Source organism: Augochlora pura, chromosome 1 (assembly GCF_028453695.1).
Source record: "Augochlora pura isolate Apur16 chromosome 1, APUR_v2.2.1, whole genome shotgun sequence".
Classification (NCBI taxonomy): domain Eukaryota; kingdom Metazoa; phylum Arthropoda; class Insecta; order Hymenoptera; family Halictidae; genus Augochlora; species Augochlora pura.
Window position 1 is genome coordinate 5,438,050 of NC_135772.1, and position 13,074 is coordinate 5,451,123.

General features: G+C 42.2%; 2 protein-coding genes across 2 annotated transcripts in view; one reads left to right on the top strand and one right to left on the bottom strand.

Annotated features, from left to right (window-relative positions):
* Positions 1-7,994, bottom strand: part of LOC144469346 (dual specificity calcium/calmodulin-dependent 3',5'-cyclic nucleotide phosphodiesterase 1-like) — a 69,302-nt gene extending 61,308 nt beyond the window's left edge. The window contains exon 1 of the mRNA XM_078179538.1: positions 7,778-7,994. Coding sequence (XP_078035664.1) covers positions 7,778-7,901 — 124 coding nt within the window. The 5' untranslated portion in view covers positions 7,902-7,994. The remainder of the gene's footprint in view (positions 1-7,777) is intronic.
* LOC144470276 (uncharacterized) overlaps positions 1-13,074 on the top strand; it is a 297,327-nt gene that overhangs the window by 35,085 nt on the left and 249,168 nt on the right. The window lies entirely within an intron of this gene.

Genomic DNA, 13,074 nt, shown 5'->3' on the forward strand with positions numbered 1-13,074 from the left:
CAATTTATTCCGAGTCAATTGCGTTAGAAAATCGATCAGATTGATTGATTACGTTTTTGTCGATTCCGTTTCGTCGGAAACAATTACAACAGCGTTCTCGGTGTCACGATCCGCGCGTTACACGCACGAGTGCGATCCAGTTGTCCAGCTGTCCCGAGAAATTGTTGCTACGAAATTTATGAAATCTGGTAGGAACGGTTTACGCGCAGAGTTTTTGGCCCGATCGATTTTAGCTTCGCAAAGGATCGTTGGAGAAATTAACGAGACGGAATAGAAAACCGTGGAGAAAGAAATCTGGAACGAAAGCTCGACACGCGTTTCCCTCTGAGGACGAAAATGGCGCAGAGACGTCGTGCCAACATAATATAAGTGGAAGAAGCAAGGACGGTGGTGTACTCGGAGCGAGCGTAGTTGTAAAAATAAGATTGCGAACCGAAAGTTTCTGACGCAAAATGAAGAAGAGAAGACCGTCGATAGGAAAATAAGAAGGGAAAGTTTTCCGTTCGAGGCGCGATGCTCAACATTTTGGCTTTGTCGCAGAACAATTTATCTCGAGTGTTGCCGTTCAGGATACCATCACAGCTTTTTGGCTGCGTATACCGTATTTACGTGTAACGGAAGAAAAGGTTCATTACATTTTGACGCTCCAACTATCAACGAGCTCTAAACACGATCAACGTAACGTAGCGTCGCGCAATCTCTACGATAATGTATACTCGAACAAAAAACTATGATCGATAGAAAATTATTTGTAGTGTAAAACTGTAAACAGCATGCGGCCGATATTAATGTTTCGTTATCGCGCGCGTTAATATTCGTCGAATTTCTGTAGGAATGCTATTTTTCGTTTCTTTTCCTTTCATTATTTCTTTTTTTAATACGATTTCAACGTTGTTGTTAGGTCCGCGAGCCATCTTACGTGCGCAATCTATGTTATATCTTCTCCGAGGTAAAGCTAACTACGCGAAGCCGCCCCCTTCGAGTTCCCTGCCATTTCCAAATTGTCGTAACGAGCAAGTTATGGTTCTCGAAATTGTTTCGACTCCACAGTCGACAGACGGTCGTAACTCGATTAAGGAGGCAGTCGAGTTCCTACGAATACTTGCAAGTTTCACGGGGAAACTCGGGGCCAAACCAATGCGACATTCGTCTGCTGACTTTACGATTGTCGATACAACCTACAATTGCAATAATGTAGCAATTGAATAAGATTCTAGGATCTACATGTTCTATATAATCGATGCTTTCTGATACTTTCTTTAAGAAAATTAACAAATAAACGACTGGTGAGCGAATAACAAGTCAGACCATGAGATGCGATTTGCTGCAAAACAAGTTCAAATGGAATACGGAATCATAGTTTTTTATCCGGGGATCTGTTGTCGAGATAATCTGCGAATACGTATCATCCTATGTTACATATACGTATATACAGACTTTGCGCTACGGGTTTTGCATTGCAAATTAACCTTGCGAGATCATTGAAAGAACGAAATTAGGCGTACGAAATTTTAACGATTAATTTACCGAGGACTTGGAACGTGTTGGAAACTCGATTAAAATTTCGATAAACATCCGAAAGAGAAGAGAGAGAGAGAGAGGGAGAGAGGGGGTGGGGTAGAATGAAAACGTGCTCGGTGTCGTTGGATGCTGGCACCGATCCGTCGCGTACCGTGAACGAGAAAACGCGGAATTAATTGAAATTCGCTTATGTAAAATCCATCACGGGCAGAAGCGTTCAGAGTGGATGACGTCAGTTGTCGTACATAGTACCATTCGTCTTATCAGAGAACCTCTGTTTGCTCTTGATTCCTAGCCAAGCCACTTCCATGATATTTTACTAGAATTTATGCATGGTAGCCGGTAACGCAAAGTGAAGTTGAAGTTATTCGATGAACGCGTCGCAAATAAGAAATAAAAGGAGGCGACTGTTTTTCCGAGTGTCAAACGACGCTTCATACATTGAATGGTTATAAAATACATATATTCGCGAATCGACGATTCGTATGTTTCGTTCAAAATCGTACAAAGAACAACTAGTTTCGCTTCGAAGAGAAGAAAGTGACGGATAATAATTAATCATTTCTGAAAAATAGTTTACTCCGAATTCGTCTTGATATTCTGTCTTGGATCTGTTCGAAGCAAACATCAATTATTTCCTCGAATTGACGTCGAACAACACGATCGCAGGTATCTATAATAGAATCGTGTCCATCCGTTGACGCTAACAACTTGAACGAGGCCTTGTCCTCTCCGTTCTATTCCTCGGAGGAGAAGGACTTGGTGAACTATCGCGAGTTTCGAATAACTTTGCACGTGTATTAGAGAATTGATCTTGTGTCTAGAATAGAATAGAATAGAATAGAATATAATAGAATGACGAGAGTCATCGTGTCTTGTACTATTGCGAGCATCAATTATTTAACGGTTGATATATTGAAACGCGACCTCCTGATTTCTATAAGCGATATTCAAATTACCAATTGCAAGCATCGTAAATATAAGGTCGAATAATTACCAAGGTAGGCGTAATTATGTCGCATCGGTGACGTGCATCGCAACCTATTTATATTCGACTTCCAGAAAACGCATTTGAAGCGCGTGATTTAAATTTGACACAGTGAGATGGTGGTCACCATCGGAAATGCGAATACTGCTACTGGTTATGTCGGTCAGAGCAATATGGACGCAGTGGGTGTACACCCGCATTCCGCAATCATGTTGCTTGTGCCAAACTTCTCGAACATTATTTTGGCTGCGCGAATTTCTTCTTTAAAGTGCACACCCAACTACTGGAATATATCAAGTATTCCACGTCTTCGTACCTATATCTTTGTTATACAAGAAATAGAAGTTGCGCGATGCATGGAACAAATACACGGATCATTTCACGGATAATTTCACGGATAGATTCGATCCAAGTTATCGCTTCGGACCAACTGCTTGTTGGAACGTTATGATTATCGTTTCCTTTATCTGGATACAGCTTCTCGGCTGCAACCGAAATGGGGGCAGGTGCTCATTTCGGTTGGGCGCCGCTTTGTTAGAGAATTGCAACCAGTGTATCGACTGCTGCAGACGCGTAATGTCCTCTAGCAGTAACCTGGAAGCAATCGGTTGCGAATCCATGCTTTTATTTCAGATTCGAATCGCTGATTAGAAAACCTCTTAATCCTTTCTGATTCTAAACTATCGTCGATGTAAAAACATATCGAAAAACGTATTATAACCGGAAGCGATATTCGCAATCGAAAATATAATAATTTTGAAACCGAAGCGAATACAGTGTCGGCACCGGTGACGCACAAAGTTCCATGGTAGTCGCGGATAGTTTCAGTCTTTATGCAGTCGTTAGTATTGTCCGATAGAAGCTAACGACAAAGTTTATTATCAACGACACGAAAGCGTCAATTTCGCAGTATTATAATAATGCCATCGTTGTACACGCTGCGTACTATATGTATACGCCCGGTTATATTCCGCTGCTGGGCTATACATCAGGTGACCTAATTTTCCGAGTACTTTCACTCATAAAAATAATGTTAAAGAGATACCTTTCGCTTATACGCGGTGATCGAAAATCTTCGCGTCGAATACGAAACCATATATGTATATATATATAGTCGAAATCAAATTCTATTCTCTCGTCGTAGATATTTAAACATTAAACTAGACAGGAATAGGCAATAAATCTACAGTATTATTTTCTTTAAAGAAATTATTGCGAGCGAAATATGCGGCAAGGAATTATTTGCGAAACCCGTGATATCAGAGTCGTCTCTATCGAATATTTGATCGAAGGAGGATTTCAAGCGTGACTTGATGCGATACATCGAGCACGCATCTTCGGGGTAATCTTAACGCCGCGTCGCATTAATTATCGTCGTCGGCGATACCGCCAAGCACAACATCCCCCGAGCCATCTTCTTATTAAAAACTTATCGGCCCAATCCTCGTCGTTAAGTTCCCCAACTCGTATTTAATCCTCTCTAGATGCGCCATCCTCTATTACCTTTCCTAATTAATCTCTCGTGAAATTAGATTCGTTATATAGTAGCTGTATATAGTTGTTGTCGAGATATGAATTTCATAGTTGTGCTCTCGGTTACTCCTTATCAATAGACGTTGCGTCAAAGTTCGCTCGTTATAGCCGGCGCCGGCCAATGAAAATTTCATGGTACGTTATCGCATCGCGATGTCCTATTAGTTTGCATTACCTCGTAAACATCGCATAATCCGTTTCATAGCGAATCGTGGAATCGTAAATTACACGAGACGCGACGAATGAAAATTGAAGAATGCCGACGATACCCGATGCTTTTTATATTATATCGGCTACCTAGCCGATAAATACGAATTAAAAAATCTTTCAGCTTTGCACAGAGGTGGAGAAGTTTCGTTTCCGAGACATTGGAAATTAAAATGTTTCGCTTTTCGAGCGTGCTGTTTAAATCCGTCAGCTGTGCCCTCGGTCACATTTACGAGCGCGGGAGCACACGGTCGAAACCAAAGGGCAATGATCCCGACCCCGGAGTTCTCCCCATTGACCGCCCTACTAAAATTTCTCTACAACTTTGAACTCTGTTCTTTCGTGTCCAATAACGTTTCGTGCAATTGACGAGCGCGTCGAATAATTTTGTTGCAACGACATAATTAACGTACACGCGATCGCGTTCGATTAGTTCCGTCGGTCGTCGATCGCACACGATTTCATATCGTTTCGTTCCTTTATATAAAAATAATAAAAGTTCCTTTTATACCTATGGTTAACCGTAGAGGACAAGGGAGAGAGAGAGAGAGAGAGAGAGAGAGAGAGAGAGATCGTTCTAAAATATTCGTATACTCATTCGAGCAATGTGGAAGTACCGTCGACAACTTGGTAAAATTAGCGGAACAAACTATTTCTTTATGATACTACCGAAAACTGATATCGTGGCTCGGCACGGAAATTATAACGTGATATATTTTTAAACCTTAAGAATAGCACGTCGCTGGTAAGAGGCATTGGAAATCAATATTTAAGCCCATTCTGAAGGTGACGTGACTAGGCTGGATTTGCGTGCGGAAAGAGATAGATGGCAAGAATTGTATTCCGGAATAATGCTTTCTATGTGTACGGTGGGCATATTTAAGGACAGACTATCTATAATCTGCTTTCATGCAGAATCCTCTCTGGTTCGATATTCGACGGCCCTTCTGGAAAATCTTATTGTAGAGTATTCCCAGTAAATGCTGGTACGAGATGCTTTTATTTGTACGATGCCGATCGTACGAATAAAAATAAATAATGGTTGGGCAAAAGTAATATGAAATTTTATTTGGAGCGTTTTACTGCAATCATACAGTACCTCTGAGCCGTAAAAATCTATGCGCACCCAAGTTTTTCTTTCGCGTGTATCGATTAGCATCGCAGGTAGAATGCACGGACTAGTAACTGCTACCGCCGACTAGTACCGCTGCCCGACCAACTTCCTGGGTGACTACTGCACCGCCTCTTCAACGTACAACGAATACGACGCCTGTTTTACAGTAGAAATTTGATAGTTGTACAGAAAAGGGAGCTGCAAGCGCACGCGAGTACCAAAGTTTCTGCAATCAACGAAACATTCGATAAAACTTTTCTGTTTCCTTTTTCGAATCAATGAAATCAACATCACCGCGTCTCAACTCGAATTCCTTCGTTTGAAAATTATCAAGAGTTATCAAAAATTGTCATACAATGGTAGATGATAAAAGTGTGGTAAACGTGTGGCTGTTTCAAGTCGATGCGTTTGAATCCTCCGGAGCTCGACGCCCTGACCATTACGCGACCCACACGTACCGAAAAAGGGTGTGTGTGTGTGTTATTTTATTCTGGGAGAGGGGGGGGGGGAGCTATTGTGATTTATGATTCGTTTTCCGAAATCCGGAGGTTCCATCCGCAACGCCTATCGAGAAACCGCTCGGAGGTTGACGCAGCAAATCGGCCTAAAATCGTTATTGGCTTTCCCAATGGCCCACACCAGCAACCTCCCTCTTTTAGCAGCTTCATCTTTGCAGGTTATCTTTCGGAAAAATTGTACTCTTGGTGATCATCGAACGCAACGCATCTTATTTCGCTATAAATTCCACGCCACTTTTTATAAAAGTTAGAGAGTGGAAGAATCAGTGTGATTGATCCGAAATGGATTGCGTATAATGAGAGAAAAATGTGTTGCAGCGGTCTTTAGATCGTCGTCCCTCGGTTCGAACGATTTCAGAAATACGGAATAAACAATGTTGATACTCGGGAAGTTAGTATTAAAGTTATATCAATAATATTTTTTTCTCTTCCATTCTTAGGTTTTTTTGCTTTTATTCGGTTAATTACCGTTGGATGGATAATCCTTTTGCCTTTTCGATTAAATCCTATACAAGTACCGAGAAACCGCTAACTCTGGCACGAGAATTCGAGAGTGTCGGCAACACCAAAAACTTTGTAGCTGCATGACCTAAAAACTCAAAACTGCGTCAGAAGATGTTATAGCATCGATCTTTATGCTATCCACAACGTTAATTACTCTGGTTCGACTCAACGTCGAATCTCGTTTCTGGCATGTCGAACATCGACTGCGAGTAACTTTACGGAAAGATTCCAATTCAACCTTTACACTTTTACTTTACCCCCAACGTTCCTGCGCAATTTTACTAGGTGCCAGGTTATTGTTTTAATATTCTGTAAACTTTCCTATCGAAAATTACAAATAAACCGTTTAACTCGTTTTTGGACGGCATAATTTCTGTAACTTAAAGAATCACGCGTTTGTTGAACAAGCAATCCGATCGTTAGAATTGGTCCGTATTTGTCGTTGTAGAACCATTTGGGCAGGTACCGTTGATCGCCAATGTTATTACGTTAACCTGGCTACGCGAACAGGATTCGATCCTTTGTAATGTTTTCAAAAGAAATCGGGCTCTTTGAAACAACTTTTCGATGGTCCGTCAAGTGAATATAAAACCGGACAAGTTTTTATCGCGTAGGAGAATCGCGTTTAAATTGCTTTTAAAAGAAAAGAGCACGAGCCAATAATTGCATTAAATAGTTTTCATAGAATAAATTGACCCAACTTTGCCGATAGAAGAAGAGATCAGTGTCAGAATTTCGCAATGAAAGCTGCACATTAATTTTTAGAACGACACCCCCCTTTGAGCGCATAATTTCTCAAGCAGAGCCGACGCATCTCGCCCAAGGAACAATTTGTGGGCTGTCCGTCCCGTACAAAGAACTGTTTCAGCTATTGCCTCGCGCTTATTAGCTCGCGTAATTGCAACCGTACCGTTTGCGTCGTATCGATAGCAAAATGAACAAAAGAAAGAGACGCGCGTATAATTGTCGGATCAGCGCACAGGTGTGACATTCTCCCAAGTGCAACGATCCAAAACCTAAGCGACGTAAATCGGATTAACTAATAAATTAACGATCTGTGAGAACGAACTCCTTTGTCATTGCTTGGAACGACGACAGAATATGTGTACATACTTCCTAAATACGATACCATGAATCACGAACGTTTTAATAGGGTTTCTATCGTCCCGGGATACCATGCGATCGATTAGTAACAGTCAACTAACGTTTTGCCAGCCTATATTTGCCGTGCCATTATGGGCGTCATGCTATTCCAACGAACCTAGATAGTATTCCTCTTCGCTACTTTGTTCCATTATTAATTAATTTTATAGAAACAAATGCCGTGGATTGTAGGTAGAAAATTGGCAAGACGAATATTTTCTGAAAGCAGGCATTAATTGAAACAATTACCTATAGTGTAGGTTGCGCCATCCAGTTGGAAAGTTGCACTCTTGCATTTCTTGAAGAGCTTTTGATGCGGATAGGGTGGTGGAAGCGGCGGAGGTGGCGGCCCTTTTGATTCCTGTTTACTCATGATGTTCTTTGCTCCCAGTTTAATTCTTGGACATGTATTGTTTGAATCCGACTCACTGTTACTAAAGTTTCACTCCCGAATCGATTACGCAACGCGACGATTATATATTGTCTCGCTGGTAGTGGTTACGTTAGAAGCACAATTTAATCAAATAATCGATCGAATACATTTGTCGTTTGATTCACCGTTGCTTCCTATTTTTTCGTCAAGAGAAAAAGGTTACCTCTCGATGGAACGGTTTAAACGGTTGAAATACATTGAAATGCGCAACTCCGAAAGTCTTTCACCTATGGAAGATCGACGACTGTATCAATTCATTTAATCCTAACTTTATCGATGCAGCGGCGGAAAATCGGCGTGCGGCGAGAAAGCGTTTGTCTGATTTATTTGAGACTGTTGAGGCATATTCCATATGCTGTCGCGGAAACAGCTCCAACGAGAAAACACCTGAATCTGGATGGACAGTCGCAACGAATCAGACAATAGAAACGAATCGAAATGGACAGGGTTTAGCGCACCTCTCTATCGATGGAAGGAAACACGAGGTACATAAATACGAACTTTCGAATCGACGGACGTATTCGCGTAAAACGAGGAACCCTATCTGTATAAAAATGTCACGGGTCACCGAACCGGGCGATGTTAATGCGATTGAAATTCATTTGCGACAAAGGAGCAGCCGTCGTCGTGGTTACGACTCGATGAAAAAAAGCCTTTACCGAGAGCCACACCGGAACTCCTGTTCCAGCATTGTTTTCATAAAATGTGCCACAGAAAAAGTTGCTTCGAATGGCGCGAAAATTGCTGCCGTCCTATGGACTTTAATAAAAGATTTAACGTTTAGCGACCACCATCCCCGCATAAAAGAGAAATTCGCGTTCAAGGCACCCGTAAACTTTTCTTTCGGCTTTAAGGTGGTCGAAAGACACGCCGCCGACCAAGGGAAAGAATTTCATAAAATCCGCGGAGATGGTTCGAGACTTTGAAACATAAATTTTCTCCTGCTTTCCAAGATCTCTTTTGGACACGGTACATTTATTCGATCGAATCTTTGCTATACGACGAACCTGGTATATGGCGACAACGAAAAGATATATATATGCATGAAAAATAGATTTTACGTAGAAGAAGAATGTGCTTATAATATGGTGTTTTAATTGGTCGATTCACGGCAACCGGCTGCTTCACTATCCTCTACGTTGACATAAAGATTCGCAGTTATCGAAACGATTGAATTTTCCATCGTCCATTTCTTGATACGAAAATCGAGAAAGTTTGCGATAGGTTTCATAACCGTTTTAGAAATTTCTATAGGGCAACGGTAAACGAGTTTCCTTATATTCACAGGTTCTCGCACGCCGCTTCCAAAGTCTGAAATCTCAAGGGAAATAACTGTTCCGTGTTTAACATCGCTTTTCGGGATTAAGTGGCATTCGAAGGCCGCGTCGTTTTACGCGTTCGAATACATTCGATGGAAGCGTTCGAATACACATGTATACGTATGTTTTGGGAAAACGGCTCGAGCGAAGAAAGAAAAGAGAAAGAGTACATCGTATTGTAGCGATCTAAAATAATTTGTGTTCCAAGAAAAGGATTCGCCGTTGATTTCGTCCCGTTAGCGAATCGCGTTGAACAAGGTCCGAAAAATAAATGAAAAATTCCCAGTACTCTGGTAAAACTTTTGAAGCAGTAAATTCTCGGACGATCGTCTCGCGTTCCGTTTCGTGTTACGCGAAAAACGGGGCCACCGTGCAGCCGCGGTAAAAATCTCACGAGCAACCACCGCGTAACACTTTATCACGAGTCCTCCGGGATACCAGTCGAGTTTGTTTCGTTCGGCGGTGTTGGTTTGCCAAAAGCGGCAAAGGGTAAAGTTCAATTCCACTTGGTAGACCGCCCGTCGCGATGAAAGTCCATCAAACAACACGGGCGGTGAATTAGCGTCGCGACATCGCAGCTGGCTGCGTGCAGCGCGCAACGGGCGGCGCAGAAAATGTAATTCCTCTTCGATGATTCCTCTGAAATCCTTGCTATTTCCATAGACAGCCGCGCGTCCTCGTCGTCGACGATTCCGCGCGAACGTCGCGTGCTGCTCCCAATCGGCAATTGGACAACAAACTCGACTTTGCGGTTTTTCCGATTCGCGCATCGACCCGGTTGATCCTGCGGAACAATCTTTCTGTGGCACGCAGCGCGGATGCGGGAGCGACTGCTGCGCGTCCTAATTTTGCTTACGACTCGATCCGCTTTCTATCCGCGTCTCCGCATTTTCCCTACGACCCTTTCATTACCTCGCTTTCCATTTCGCCGCGTCCACGCGTTTACATCTCGGACTGTGTGATCTCGAGCCGTCGTTTGCAGCGGTCGATTCTTTCTTTCCATTTTCTTCTTATCTTAAAACTGTCTTCTCCACCCGAAAGGTCGATCGTAACTGGATTTCGGCAGGCTTTAATTCGTACCTCCCTCTCTCAAACCATTATGGAGGAACCAACTTTTCTCCTATGTCCTTTGCTAACTCTCTTCACCGATACGGTTTCCTTGCTTAATTTACATTCAGCCTGTATTTTCTAAAGGTCTTCTGCCGCTTCCGTTTTCCTTTTCTTCTTTTTACGTCACAGACTTTTTTTTATACGGCTTCCAGCACTCTATACTTTCTCCTCTGTTCTTTCTTTATTAATTATTTCGTTATTTTTCGTAAATTCCTTTTCTCCAGCGGTACGATCGCTTCCTTAAATTCATGGTGAAACGTTAGAAACAGAAGTTACATTTTACCGTATATTTTCGATCAGCAATTTGCAACCGACTGCAGGGGAGACTGCAAGACGAACGTACGTTACGTGTGAAACAAGTTTGTTAATCCGAGAAACTGATCGCTTTAAATCGGGACAACGAAAAAAGGAAATTATACAAACCGACGCGACGGAAAAAGGTAAGAGAAAGGGAGTCCTCGCTCGATGCGACGACGACGACGACGACGACGACGATGAAGCGTTGCCCTTCGACGATGGGGATACGTCACGATCGAGGAAGTGCACTTGACGCGCGGCCACTCGCTTCGGGAGTCACGTATACCACGCGAACCATTAATTCACCGAGGCCTATTAAATGGTGGCTATACGCGACGGGCCAAGGAACGGAGGGCAGAGAATGGGAGCAGAGGGAGCGAGGGAAATGCTAATAAGGAGAAAGATAAAAGAGGAACGATTGGCGAGGGCCCGTAAAATCCGAAATTGGATCTGCAATCATTCATTCCCAGTCGCATTGCTTCGATACGAGAGGGGGCGAACCTTTCGAATGATGCGGTAACGCGTGATCGTCTAACTAATCGGTTACGGTGACCATGATGCATCTCGATTAAAAACTGTTAAAACCCTTTTTTTTTATAAGAAGAAGTAATAATTGATAAGCTTATAAATCGGTCTAGGGTACTCGCATCGTTAGAACATGTAACGATACAACTCCGAAATCCGTTCGAGATACTCGCTCCCATTGATTGCTGACGCGCTCCCATCGAACGCAACGGAGAGCGTTTCGAGCACTACTTAAATTAAAAATCAATCGGAGAATACTCGACTGATCGTTAACTTTTAATCTCGTATACCTTAATAGCTTTTTACTCGGCACTTGGTATTTGTTGCAATCGCAAAATCAAATAGAACTCGTTATAGTACGAAAGCTCAAGATCGTTTTCGTATTCCGATAAAGAAGCGGAATATTGGAAAACTAACTGTTACAACTGTATGTTCTGTTCGATTTCTCTCCCCGCTGTGAAAAATATGCGCCGCGCATTAATACAAGAGAAATAGTAAAGTATGCGTTTCTTACTAATTTGATGGTTGAATTTTCTATGGCGAGTTTACTCTAACGATAATGTCTTGGATCATGCTAGAATGAAATGTGTATTGCGTTGAAAGAAAACTAGTATATTACAATACTAGTGACGAAAGTAATATTGTAATCTTTGGAATAAAAATGATGGTACAATGTTACTTTTCTAAATACGAATCCAATGCAGTGATTTATTTTTGGCAATGCTGTGTAATGTCGTCATTGGACAGGATTAATTTAGCGTGCGAATAATTCAGCAATATTACGATGGTTTTATATGTCACTGCTCTCGCTACTTTAATAACCGCGTAATGCAGCTGTTTTGGTTTATAAGGTCGATACCGTAACTGACCCGAAATTAAGGACAGAATTTCGCATATGTGGATGCAATGTGGGGCAGCTATGCAGCACTGGCTTGTTCGCCCATCAGTCGAACGTTGAACAGAAACAACGGTTCAATTCTCGATTCGTACGGGATCCGGTTCGATAAGAGAATCCATCGTCGACTTGGGTACAATATTCCGGCAAGAAAATACTGACAAACAAACAAACAAACAAATACTGGAGCAACCATTACTGTACTCGTATCAACTCGAATCCAACCAACGACACGCTACTCCGCGCGTATTTTAATACGTCTATGCTAAAATAACAAACGAATTCGTAAAGCGTTTCGCGTGGTAGACGGATCGTCGTAAACCAATGTCAGCTGTTCGTAGAGAAGTCGGGAGATGAAAACAACCGAGATTCGCTAAAATTTCGCAGCCCTGAATGATAACGCGAACTAAATAAATATGTAGCAAACTAAATAAACACGCAACAGTTGCGCGACAAGCATGCAACAAAAATAAAATTTGTCGTCTTAAATTTGCGATCGTTACTCCGTATACGATTGTATTCGGCGATATATTCCCTCGTTTCTCTTTCCGTCGATGGAAACGTCGAAAGGAAATTGACATTTTTATGTCGCAGATCAAAGAACAAATTCGATCGGCAAAGGATACGCGCGTCAGCGAACTATAGCATTCGTTGTTTCTTCGAATAAGGAAATCGCGACGTATATATTAGTTTTCGTCGACTAAGAAAAGCAGAACGCGTTATCATCCCGTCGATAGAAAATCGGATTCGTCAGCCAACCTTCCCGACCCGTTTAACAACAAAATCCTGCTGTTGCGTACAGTCCAGGGGAAAGGCTTGATTTTACCGACCTACATTTTCTCCGTCGGAATTAAATCAAATTCCAGACTCGCTTTAAGCGAAATCCGTCTGCCGTGGTCGAAAGGGGTAATGGGGGGGTATCTTTCCTCGCCCAAGGGTACACAGAGAGATAATATTTGCACGATTT